Source organism: Platichthys flesus, chromosome 20 (assembly GCF_949316205.1).
Source record: "Platichthys flesus chromosome 20, fPlaFle2.1, whole genome shotgun sequence".
Classification (NCBI taxonomy): domain Eukaryota; kingdom Metazoa; phylum Chordata; class Actinopteri; order Pleuronectiformes; family Pleuronectidae; genus Platichthys; species Platichthys flesus.
The window spans coordinates 6,443,173-6,457,041 of NC_084964.1; the positions used below are offsets into that span (position 1 = coordinate 6,443,173).

Here is a 13,869-nt window from a genome sequence, read left to right on the forward strand (position 1 = left end):
TTAGTTTTTGTCTCCTCTATTTCTTGGTCCAAAACAGAAAATCAACAGGTTATCAACTCTCTGCTCCTGTGATGCAGCACTGACAATGTAAAAGCTGCCAAAGCAATGGGTTGAATCAGTGAAATAAAGATACATTATACTCTCTGTGTATCGCCAAGAGGACAGACATGTCAGTGCAATGTTCTGCACAGAGAGACATGCTGGAGCGCTGCATGGTCTCTGATGATATGTGTCACTGAATTATAAATGGTTACTATATTGGGGGTGATACCATACAGCGTTTTATGCGAGGATAATAAATGGATGGTAGGACACCACAGAGTTGCTAATCCAAGGTGATGTGAAACAAGTAGCAAACCTAAGTGCTTAATCTATGTAAGATACATGGAAATTTGAGTAGTGGATGAAAATGAGGAGGAATAAATAAAGGTCATCAGGTGGAGAGGAAGAGAGGGAACTATGAGAGCGTAGAGGAATATTTGATTTGATATATTTTATTTAATAAGGAGGAAATTGTCTTTTCAGCCTCTGAGAGAGTCTCAGCCAGCAGCAGTGAAACAAGAAGAGTCGCTTGCGGGCACTTCAGCAGGTTTGGTGCGATCACACAGGAAGTGCAAGCTACCGGAATGGATGTGTTGACTTCCCTACCTTTCGGTCCTCCTGCCTTTGTATTTTCATAAACTCATCATAGCGTGAAGATACAGCTTAACAGGCCATAATACAGTGATGAAACATGAGTATTTAAGAGAAGGGGATCCTTTCTCACCTGGAAGACCGTTACTATGGCCCAGAGAAGAGAATCAAAGTTCTTCCTGTCCGGCAGAGTGTCCTCCTCGCTCTCTGACCCAAACCTACAACCAAACAGATGCATCCCCAGGATACTGACACGAGAGGAGGGAGGGAGAGCAGGGAACACAACAGGAAATACAGGGATAAATATTTACAACAGGCTGTCTCATTAAATACAGTGCAAATAAATGGATCATATTTGCAGACATTTTTTTATTTTAAACTCATCATACTGACGATAATGGCAAAAATAGCTCTGGCAGTATAACACTGCTGGTAATTACGGCATAATGGACTGTCATACAAACAAATAGAAGTATAGATGTATTTACAAAACACTTATTATCAAATTAAAGTACGAAGAAAAGTAGAACATCATGAATGGAGCCCAGTCAGTGATGCAATTAACTCATTGCTTCATAAACTGTCGGCCCACAATGCACAGAGGCACAAATGTTGCCAACTAACAGAAGTGGAGTGGAGTGCTTGTGCCAGGTCAAGTTCAGCACCATGGAGAGCGTCACAAACCCTGGCAATGACATTCGGTATTTCCACAGCTATTCCATCTCCACTGCTTTCCTCTAATCACAGGAAAACACATGCATGCTTTCTTAAGGAGACTGAGCTGTACGTGTGTTGAGTTATGTGCATGGAGCTGGAGCTACAGGAGGCCGTTAGCTCATCTTAGTGTATACACTGGAAACAACCAAATCTCTGTTCTCTCACTGCTCCTGCATACATAAATACTAAGCCACTCCACATAGGTCATACTAACAACATGTAAAAACGCAGCTCAACTTTAATGCCCCTAATACAATATTTAGAATGTGCTTACATTAAGTTAAATCCACATACACATGGACATTGGTGCATGTTACGTCATTAGAACAGGTCAGTCTTTACGGTAAACACACTCATTGGTCAGGGTTTCCATTAGTCCCTGTCAGGTTTATGAACACTGATGTGGACTGCGTTGACTTACGTTTGGCACCTTTTATGTATGTTTCAGATCTGTGAGTATTAGAGAATTTGTTGTGTTTAACCATCACTCTGGGCTCACAAAAGAGAAACTCTGATTCTGCTGAGCTCAGCTGCTCTGTCCAACCAGGCAGAAAAAGAGGAATGCTGACGAAAAGAGAGAATCACTTAGTCTTGTCATCCCCTCGACTGATCTCATTCTTCCTGTCACATGTCTGTACGACCTCTGGAGAAGTTACCACGTACCGATCAACCGATTTCATTTCATTTCACACCTTTGTGCTTTCAATCCCATCTACAGAATTTACTTCATGGTCACTGATCAAACTCCCTTTAGTTTAAACTTGTGTGTTTTCTTTCACTGTCTTTGAGACGTTGGCTCCTGTTCACTTACAATCTGTTAGAGTGAGGGTTTGAATAAAACATTTGCGCAATGGGTGAACTTTGACCGCAATATTTGCCTGTATTTGCGTATGTGGGACCGGGCCCTAAGACAGAATGTGAGGTAGCTTGTTCCTCCCCGGTCTACCTGAAAATGAAGATGAAGAGCATGAGCAGCATACAGAAGGTGGCCACATTGTCCATAGTCTTCATCAGCACCACCAGCTGCCTCTGCAGGGCCGGCATGAAGCGCACCAGCTTCAGCACCCGCATCAGCCGGAACGTCCGCAGCACCGACAGGCCGCCACCCTGCTGACCCACAATCTCCCAAACACTGAGGAGACACACACACACACAAGTATATATAAAAACAAAGTGAAATGTGAAAAGTGACTGCTGTGGCTTCATCCTATGATCGCTACAGTTCAGACTTGTGAGTCTTGCTTCAAATGGGCAGGATGGGATCATTTGTATTGTATAGAGGGAGGAAGTGGAGACGTTTGCCCATCATTATATACAGTGTATGCTACAATAAGGGATGAGGCATATATGGGACAAAGTGCTTCTGTGTATTTGGCAAACAACATGGAACTAAAAGTTAATACCAGCTCTATCCATCTGTTCAACTTGAAACCCATGAAACTGACGACTGAACTTTAGTTTCTGGATTCACAGATAATGGCTCACATTCTTTTTAAATGAGGAAGCCATTATTTCAGTGGTGTGTCATCGCTGTGTTTACCACGGCATTGCACCACCACACTGCAGACTGCAGCATCACACTAAGAGACTGTTTATGGCTTTTGACCACTCTGTTTACTACCCCCATCAGGATGGTGATATCACATTGTTTTTACTAGCTGTTTGGGTAAAGTTTGCTGGATGGGAAGTTAATGTGACTTAAACTTTATGTGTTACACCAAATAGAAGTGTGGCAGCGATGTGATGCGTTTGATGTGTTTCCTCAGAGGGAACTTTTACTACATTGAGGTACGTGAGTGGAGACTGAAGCGATCAACTGTTAATGCTTACATTTATCACCAAAGAATTACGTAAACAAGGTAAAATAAGATTACTTTTTTATAAACTAGATTGTTTTACATATTTGTTCAATGGTTATAATGAATTTAATCATATTTTTAACCTGACAGATTATTTACATTACTGACCATGCATTTACCTTGTTTCCAAACTTGTAACCGAGTGGAAAAAAGTACAATATGTTTTTTATGTGTTATAATAACCATGGTATGTAAAAGATCATCAGGATATGTATTCCCAGTGGAAACACTTTAAAAGCAGTAACAATGAGTAGGGAGGCAAGGATGAAGCAGCAACAAATCATTACTCACCTGATGACTACGATGATGCCATCAAAGATATTGTAGGGGTTCTTGATGTAGCCAAAGGGCCCATAGACCAAAACCTTCAACAGCATCTCCAGAGCGAAGAGGCTGGTGAACACGATGTTGCTGATCTCCAAAGCGTTGGTCAACTCATCAGGCTGGAGGCAAAAAAAGAGAAAAAAGAAGGAGAAGTTCTTTTATAGCATCGTACACGGTGCACTATAGTCCTGCACCAGTCACGAAGGAGAAACCAACAATTAAGATATAAAACGGGTTAAATTATATTGGCAAGAAATTATGAATTGCATGCTTCAGGTAACAACTCAAATAAATTTTTCTGGAGAAATTTAAAGATTTAAAACAAAAAACCTATAGTCAGCTGCAAGGAATTATTTTAATGCGTAAGTCAAATTTGACCTTTTCACCTACACTTAAATAACTGTCACACCTGACATTGAAGTAGCAGTTACAATAAACTGGAAATATAATACTTAATACTTTCTTTGTTGCTTTGTTGCTTGTAAAAAGTGCAACAATTGATAAGCCTTTGATAGCTACAAGCTACAAACGCTGTCTGAGGAAACATGTTGACAGCTGTGTTGACCCAAAACCACACAGCTTAACTACCAGAATGGGAGGACAAGGAGGACATAACTTATTTTTGGTGAGTGACTGAGTTCTGTGTGTGCAGGTTTGCAGAAAATGAACCAGTGCAGGAGTCTGATCCACACTAACGACAAAAACCTGGAAATCACGAGAGCGGGGGAGAAGCAAGCTGTTCAACCGGCATCGGCAAACAACACCTGCAGTGTCACATGTGCACAAAGCAATATGGCAATGACTAAATTCAATTCAGGTCTGACAAATCTGTCTACTCACACACAGCTACTTTCTGTCACATACAATCGCACAATGCTGCAGCTGAATATGCCTGGGACGTCTGCTCAGAGCTCATCAGAGAATTGGGCTGCCACTCACATCCACATCAAACAACTGGCTCGTGGGTGCACGCATGTTTGTGTGTGTGTTAGAGAGAGAGAGAGAGAGAGAGAGAGAGAGAGAGAGAGAGAGAGAGAGAGAGAGAGAGAGAGAGAGAGAGAGAGAGAAAGCATTTGAGCGTGGGTGTATGCCATGGGGGGGAAAGAATACGCGAGAAAAACAGGCAATGAGAACAAGCAGACAGACAAGAAAAAGATCCAAAAGATAAAAGAAGCAGCGTATCCAAATACGAGTATCTTTAATAATTGGCGAGGAGAGAAGAGCCAGCAGGGATGGGGTTGTGTGCCAGTGGACTGTGGGAAACCCCGGCCATCATGAGGCCTATCATCTCTGTGCATTAAACAGTTTATACAGCTCAATCATGGTGTCACACATGCAAACACACACATCCACACACACTTCACACTGAAAGGACAGTATTGAAGGCCTGATCTGTGTTTCCATGTGCTCTGTCATATAATTGAACGTGTGTGTGTGTGTGTGTGTGTGTGTGTGTGTGTGTGTGTGTGTGTGCGCGCATGTGTTTTTCGATAGAAGATTCATTCCAGCAGAAACATTACCCCCCGGCTGAACCGCGAGGTAAAGTAACGTTATGTAAACACAGTGTGTGTCATTAAGCCTGTCCAAGTGGGCTGCCTCTAATCACTATACACCACGACTGTTTGAGAAGTGATTAATCAACGCTGGCATGGAGTTGAATTACAGCTGCTTCTGCCGCATTACAGCACCAGTTTTCCCAATTACGGTGACAGAGGAGTCAGTTATGATGAAATGGTGTCCCCGTTGCTGCCTTCATGTCTTAAGGGAGAAGACAGCGCTTACAAAACGGCAGCGATAAACATTGAAAGAACGGCACTATAGAGCTCATTCCTATTCTCTGTGAAAACTGTGAACATTTTGAAAAATGCCTTTTCTTTTAAAGTAAAAAAAATGTATAATCTGCGTGGGGCGGTGTGGCCTAGGGGGTAGAGTGGTTGTTCTCCAACAAGAAGGTTGCCGGTTCAAACCCCACTCTTCCCCATCTGCATGCTGAAGCTTCCTTGGCAAGATGCGGAACCCCTAAAAAAGGCCCCTCATAAATGTTGAGTGTACTAATTGAAATTTGCTTTGGACAAAAGTGTCAGCCAAATGACATGTAATGTAATATAATAATCTAATCCTGAACCCTGATCGCCACTAAATTCAATGATCCTTCTTTCTACCAAAAGTTGGGGAATCTCTAATCTTGCTTACCAACAAACAAAGCAACCAACAAAAAAATGGCCAGGGGTGTAAACATAACCTCAATGTATACATTATACTTCTCATTGGTTTAATTTGTTGAAATTGCAGTAGTTAATAAATACTGAAGTGTTGACATTTTGCAGAAGAGTCTCCCCCTTGCTGCAAAATAACTGCTCAGAAGCAAGAAATACCTTAAGCCAACATAAACAACTGAAACTGAACACAAAAGTGACACAGCTGCAAAGCAACTACTTTTTGGAGCTTTGGGGTTGAGAGTTGATGCCGTTGACTGAGTCCATGTGTTACATTGTCAAAAGCAGCCACGGCCTATGGAGTACTTCAATAAGAGAGTCTGACAGTTTTAACTGAGCTTGAGTAAGTCGGCACTTTCAAGTTGTTGCTTCGTGTTAAGTTATTATTCCCATAAGACGTGAATGTAGCTTTAGGCCCTCAGGCAACGAGTCCAGCAACACTGAAGCCCAGTATTACACCATATCTCACAGCCTGAAACGGCTGGGTTTTCAGAATGACCTGTTTTAACTTTGCTGTACATATGATGTTTAAGACTAGACTGCCTCATTTCGGTTTGGTCGAAGAGGTCCATGTTGGCGTTGGAGGATGCAGCCGTTGCCGGGTTTTACGCAGGATGCTGAATTGAGGCACAGATTAAGTCCTACTAATAATTAAGTCAATCCCACTTCTCTTTACTGATGTGAGCACAATATCAAGTGAAAATTCAACTGTTAAAAATACTTTTTTCAACTGATCCATCATTTTAAAGTAGCAGGATCCACTTAAGGGGTAATTTATACAGTATGTACTGTTTAAAGTTTGCAATAATTGAAGTTATTGAATTTATCTGAAATGAAATACTTGTATGCAGTCCAGTTTATCCACAGAGCCAAAACCTTAAAATAGTATGCAGCACTACATCAGCATTATACCGCTTCCATCTTTGCTATTGAGCGAGGAGATTATTCACACGACCACAAGACAGGTCACTGGTCAGGAAAATGTAAATGTTAACGATTAATGCTGGTTGTTTTATGTTGAGGACATACCTGAGGTCCTGATTAATGCAGTGTCTGAAACTGCCAGCTTATCAGAATTTAAACAACATTAATCATAATATCATTTGCCTTAGAACATGGTATATGGGTGTGGATCGCCAATACCCTTAGGCGGTTTGGTTCCAGATCCAAATGTAAGGATACTTTGTAATTAATACAGACACTTTCAAATTCAATCTGAAACAGATCACACAGTGCTTTTAAGTAATCACACACACACACACTATTGTACTTCTGTATTAGTGAGGACATTCATTGGCTTAATGCCGTTGCCAGGTCTTACCTTAACCTTAAATATCAGAACTAGTGAAGAGACATGTTCAACACTATAGCATGTTCAACACTATAGCTGACGAACTTTAAACTACTGACTGAAAAAACTTATCCAAGCACAGAGTAAAGCAAACTCGATACATGCATGAAACCTGAGGTCATTGTAAGTCAGGGCGTGTGAATGTTCCAAACTTGAGGAATTTCCTAGATGGTGCCACTGCTATTCACACACACCGTCACACACCTGCTATGTTAAACAAGCACTGAGGAGGATATGTAGAGGGGAAGACATCTCCCCCTCTTGTCTCCTTGTTAAAAAAATAATAATTTGCCCACAGCCTGTAGCTCAGCTCCTGTCAGTGAACCCTGAAAAAAAAAGCTTTGCTCGGTTTCATCTCCCCTCTTTGTCGTCGCCAGTGTGTCTTGTGTCTGTCATCAGATTCACAGACACAGACAAATCTGTTTGTTTGATCCCACAGCTCTTTTGTGTCGGTTTGGCTGCGGCAAATCCTTCATATGTGCAAACACTGATTGTGCCATTAAAACAAGTTCAAAGGGTAAACAAATGCAGGGGGCACTTGGGTGTTTGTGTGTATGCCGTCAGATGAATGCCCTCACGTGCAGAAACACACACTCCACAAATAGACATAGAGGTGTACCCAAAGACCCAAAACCCCACTAATAAGTATGTAAGCTCACACATCCAAAGACAACACACAGAAACTTATTCACTGAGCTCTACTTCCACACTCATTACCATGTATGCATACATACAGTAAGAAATAAGTTCTGCACCACCTCACGCACGAAACCACGAGTGTAGACACACACATAAAGCCATATATTAATTGCAGTTGATTAGCCAGGACAAGGAGTACAGTTTTTTATGAGGTGAGACTTGGACTGCAGACATCTGGCCTTAAGACTCAGGATCAGGTCATTATTTCCCCCCTGCAGTTTCTGCTCTGCTATTGTTCCAGCTTGTATAATGGACATTCCTCAGACATCATGCAAGAATACTGCGAAAGAGTGAGACCATAAAAGCCTTTTGCCCACTTAGAAAAGCACTAACAGAGGAGAATTAACACACCCGACTGTGTAGATACAGACACACACATGCACTGTCATCCAAAGATCCACAGGCATTAGCTTATCAAACTGGAGACATGTCTTAATTGACTGATGACCACTGGGGTGTACACACAACCTAGAGAGAGATGAATGTGTCCATAAGTGAGAAAGGCGTTCTCGCTTTTCTAATTGGTTCCTTCGATGGTTGTGTCCTGGGTAATGAGGCTGAAGGAGCATTAGGAGGTAAAGTGTGTTGGATGAGGAATAGTGTAATCTGGTTAGCCCTAATGTAATGTCACCTAATCTGATTTGATCTAATCTAAACGGGATGCTGCGGCCCCGCTCTGCTCCAGACTGTCAATGATGCAGCACCATGGTATGTGTGCGTGTGCGTGTGCGTTTGCGTGTGTGTGTGTGTGTGTGTGTGTGTGTGTGTGTGTGTGTGTGTGTGTTTGTGTGTGTGTGTGTGTGTTAGTCTAATCAAGAGCTTTGCTTTTGCATGCTGTGGAAGAGGACAATTCAAGCAGGAAATGGAGAAGGATTCACTCCCCATTATGGTTGGTTGGTTGGTTCTGATTTTATGTTAATGAACAGTAATCTTTATAATTATTATTATTATTATTATTATTATTATTGTTATTATTATTATTATTATTATTATTATTATATGAACTGTTGCTGCTATCATTAATAACATCTATACATCCATAATTATTACTCTTATTGTTTCAGTTATGACACCAAGGAACACAACTCTTCCTGCTCTCTCTCTCTCTCTCTCTCTCTCTCTCTCTCTCTCTCTCTCTTTTCTCTCTCCCCTCTTTTCCACCCATCTCTCCTCTCCTCTCCGTTTTTCTCTGCCTAGCCCAACTGGTCAAGGCCTACCACAGAGTTCTGCTAGAGTTTTCTTCAAGTTAATGAGTGTTTTCGCTCCACAGTCACCAAAGTGCTGGTTATGGTGGGAACTGTTCAGTTTCTCTATATTTTTTTTCAAGGTCTTGACCTTAGTGCTTTAAGATAATGTGTATTTTGATGTGGCACTATACAAATACAATTTAATTGAATAATGATGATTCGTGGCAGATGACTGCGTGATTTGTCTGCATCAGCACCTTCCAATAATTTAAGGAAGGACTACTAATGGTTGATGATAATCAAGATTGTAATGTGGCTTTTGGGATATTTCCAAAGTTGACCATGGTGTTACAAAAGCTACAATGAGGATGATCACAGCTAATTTGTTACATAACAAGGAATTATCATTTGCCCTTCTTAATATTAAATTAATACATTGGTATACAGTTATATGCTTTATTGCTTAACCCTGCTTAACCCTAACCCTAACCACCATGGTATCTCTCTGATAAACATCAAACTCAATTAAGCTGCTTAGTGATCTTAAGGTAGCAATAACATGTGGTAGACAAGGAAACAGCTAGCCTAACTGGCCAAAGGTAAAGAAATCCACTGACCAGTACCTCTAAAGAATGCTAATGACCTATTAAATGCATTGATAAAACTGTACAAAAACAAGGTAAAATTATATTTGTATGGGTGGTTAGGTGTTCCAGGTAGGTGTAAACCTACTTGGCAATAAATCCTTTCTGATTCAGATTCTGATTCTGAATGCACTGAGATATAGTTTGGCCAGCGGAGACGTCAGGCTGCCAATAAATAGTTGAGCACATTTACCAATGTAAAACAGTTATCTGTTATTTTCACACAATCGTATCTTCTAATGCAATAATAATGTAAGCATTTTTTAAAACAAACAAGATATATGGGGTAAGTGAGCTTTAAACTGAAATGTAAAACAGAAAAACAAGTAAAAATGTCAGTTTGCTGTATAGCAAGCAAATCTAACCAAATTCCAATGTGAGAATTGATTTATTTTAACAATCCTCTAGAAAGTAAGAAAGTGTGCCACTTGACTCAATGCTATGGCCTCCGTTGTTTACAAATTAAATACATGACCTTACTTATGTTTGTAGCTGCCATACAATATTTTATTATAAATAGTTAAGGTACTGATAGTTTTATCTTATATAAAAATAACACCACAACACAAACAGACTGCCTTTTCGATAGATGCACAACTAAATTGATGCACAACTAAATTGTGCATCTATTGTGTTTGACTACGAGAGTTCAACTTTTACTAAACTTTAGAAAAAAGCTTTAATCAACAACAGACGTACATTTTTATGATTTTAAACCACAATCCCTTCTGTCTTTGGCACTTATTTTTTGCATTTTATACAGCACACATAACTACAAAGAGAAGAAGGGTCATTAAGTAAACCCAGATAATAAAAAAAAAAATTAAGATAGGATAAAACCATTGTGTGAAGGGACAACGCAGAAGGAATACAAATGGGAGACTCAGCTGGAGCTAGAAAAGTGGAACTTGCTACGTGCAGGCAGCATGATGTTTGACATCTCACTGAACCAAGAAATAACTGAATCTAACATTTGATCACTTCATTGATTCTCCGCTTTTGATTTCATGGCCTTCTGGACTGGAAAAGCCCTCCCTCTATAAACCAGGATTAGGAGCTGTTGTATTGCTCTCTACGTCTCACCATTGTTCAAATTTGAAAAACCCTTTTCTTATGCCAGTCTTGGAGGGGGGCCAGTGTCTTCTGTTGCCAGCTCTGTATTCCTCAGGCAAGGCAGGATAAAAGCTGAATAAATATTGTCTCTGGTTGAAGCAAGAAGCAAAGCAAAACGGTATTTCTGCTGTCTCCCTTGGTTTGGCAAATGGTAGAAGCACATGTGCGTGTGTGTGTGATTGTGTGCACATGACACAGCAGGAGAACACATTAAATGGTCTATAAACACATACTGTATAAACTAGGGCTGAACGATTAATTGCATTTGTGATAAAATCGCGATTTGATAAAACGCGATTTTCTAATCGCAGTGTGCGCGATTAAAACGTGCGAAAGAGAGTAGGGCTCTGGGCTGCTGTCCTCACCCGCAGCAAGAGTGCCGCGGGACCACAAACTCCTCTGATCCAGAAGATAGCGAAGCAAGCCTGCTTCACCAGGGTTCAAAAGTGATGGGCCGACGTGGCGGACTCACAGAGCGAGCTCATGCCACTGCTGACCACGGTGCGGGCGGCGGACCTGAAAATCACTCCGCGGAAAAGCAAGCCGTGCTTCGGAGCGGCGGGGCTCCAGAGCCCCCGGGTCACATACATGCACATCTGCGAGACGGAGGTGTTCAGCATGGGGGTGTTCCTGCTGAGGCCCGGCGCCTCCATACCGCTGCACGACCACCCGGACATGAACGGGAATCTACGGAGCTGCTGATCCGCAAGCTGCCCTTCCAGCGCATCCAGCTGGCCCACCGCATCCGCGGACACAGAGCTTAAACTGCTTCTGCTCCACTGACTATAACAACGCCGCTTTCCAACACTTATAAAAATAAATTCAATGTGGAAGTTATCCAAGTATTCAGAATACGTTACTCAAATTGGTTGGGCATGTACTCTGTAACGGAATACGTTTTCAAACTTCCCAACACTGGAAATGTTACTGACTTGGGAGCAGTAAGACACCTACAATAAAAAAAGAAAGTGCAATCCTTGTGTTTATACTTACAATGACTTTGATTAAATTACTTAAATGCACACTGATTTGTTTTTCTTGTTGCTGTAATGAGTAGTTAAATAAAAATGTGGGAAAGAATATTGTACAGTAAATGTATCTAATATTTTGTTGTTCATATTTAAATCATTCATTATATTTTTTTTGGGAGAAAAAAATCGCATATTAAATCGCAATCGCAATTTTGGGGGAAAGAATCGCTATTAGATTATTTCTCCAAATCGTTCAGCCCTAGTATAAACACACTAAACATGTACATCATTTCCTTGCAATAACCAAACCTAATCCTACCTCTATAAATGTCAGACCGCATTTACTTTTCGAGAGAGACACAACCAGGGGCAGAAAAGTGGCCGAACCACAGGAAAACGTGCCGTTCCCATTAACAACAGCATTCAATCAAACCATATCGACCTCACTGACAAATCTGATCCAAGATCTTTATGCTACACTTCATCTGGTCTCTGGGCATCACAAGTTTACAAGCTTTCTGTAGGGAAAGATTTCTGTTTGTATCAATCCAATGCTTTGGTTCATGGACATATACCTTAATAACGATTGACATTTACTTCAGTAGGTACATTTATAATAAGCAAATGTTTAAATTGTAATACATGAAACTAAGATGCTGAATGTGGTCATAATATGCTTAACATCAGCAATCTCTTCTGAGCATACATGTTAGCATGCAGGTATTAGCTTTTAGTTCAGCCTAAGTAGCTTGGCTGACTCTTCAGGTACAACTGGTTCTCGTCTCTTTGTTAACAACTGCCACCGACATTTGATGCACTCCACCAGGCAGCATTTTACAAACACTGATGCAAGACAGGAGGTTAAACAGCTTTCATAAATTTAAAAGTTATTCCTTCATGTATCATAGTTAATGGTTGCCTTAGAGCATAGTTCTTTAGGAAATCTCTCTGAGGTTCAAGTCCAGTCAACCACCGCTGAATACCACTCGTATTCCAGTAGCTTCAAAAAGAGCATGATGTTTTGCATCAGGGTTGGCTTACTGCATTGTTACTTATTGTTCAATGTTTTTGCTGCAAGACACAAAGCAAGTCAAAGTGTCTGAGCTTCGCAAATCGATTCTGTACATCATAGTATTACAAATATCATCACTTGGGGTGAGTGTATTTGCGCCCATAATGTCAATTTTTAAGCTAAATCCAAAAATATCCCATTTTCAGAGAAAGGCTCAAAGAAATATATTCTATACTGAACAGTACCATGTGGTATCCCTGTTTAACCGCACTCAGAGGTTTCAAGACTAGCTGCATTTTCTTTTCAAGTGAATATCTTTCTAGGTTAACAAGTCAAAAGTTACCTGTGGGAAATGTGTAGAAGAAGTGACCCTAAAGTTACTCCTTACCACTTTGTGCCCACATTACAGCTCCACACTGAATCAACATTCATGTTCGGTGCTGAAAAGGTTCCAGTAAAGCAGCAACAACGATTTCCAAAACAGGAAGACTACATTTCACCCCACCTATCCCTTGACACCTCCGTCTTTTCTATGCCTCTTAACTTCTCCACAAGCTATTTTGGCATCAGCACCGTTCACCAAGGGAGTGGAAAGGCTGACAGGAGAGCTTCAGAAAAAGGAAGCAAGAAAGAGGAGCAGGCCGTCTCTGTTGCCTTAAAGTCAAGGGGAAGTTTCTTATATAAAGTGAGAGAGAGGTTGACCTTCCCAAGTAAATAGACTATGGGCTGTGTCACATACTTGGCATAACGACAACTATTCCATCAGCCCCACCATAGATGGAAATGCTCTTAAACTGCAAAGAGAGACAAAGCAGACGCCATTTCCTCACTTGTGAAACCCTTCCACCTCCACTCTTCCACGCAGTGTCCCTTCTGCCCCTTCACCTTCAAGTCCTTAGACTCTGTCTTCAAAACAATATCTATTAATCCCTCCATCCCTGTGTCGCTCATTTACATTTGCAGTTGCTGCTGCCCTCGCTGAGGGGGCATGTAAGCAAAGTCTCCTGTGCAGGTTTGAGTGTTTGTGTGTTCGTATTTGTTAGTGTGCTTTTAAGAGATAGGAAGCAGACAGGGTGCTCTGTGAAGTATCATGTGCAGTGAGGGTTCCGGTCCTGCAACTGCAAACAAACGGATGGCTATCAG

At 41.1% G+C, this 13,869-nt stretch overlaps 1 protein-coding gene across 1 annotated transcript in view; it reads right to left on the bottom strand.

The window, feature by feature from the left end:
- The window catches only part of cacna1g (calcium channel, voltage-dependent, T type, alpha 1G subunit), a 115,912-nt gene that overhangs the window by 77,722 nt on the left and 24,321 nt on the right, over nt 1-13,869 (bottom strand). Inside the window, exons 7-9 of the mRNA XM_062378738.1 lie at nt 3,501-3,652; nt 2,297-2,482; nt 767-881 (exon numbers count right to left, since the gene is read on the bottom strand). Coding sequence (XP_062234722.1) covers nt 767-881; nt 2,297-2,482; nt 3,501-3,652 — 453 coding nt within the window. The remainder of the gene's footprint in view (nt 1-766; nt 882-2,296; nt 2,483-3,500; nt 3,653-13,869) is intronic.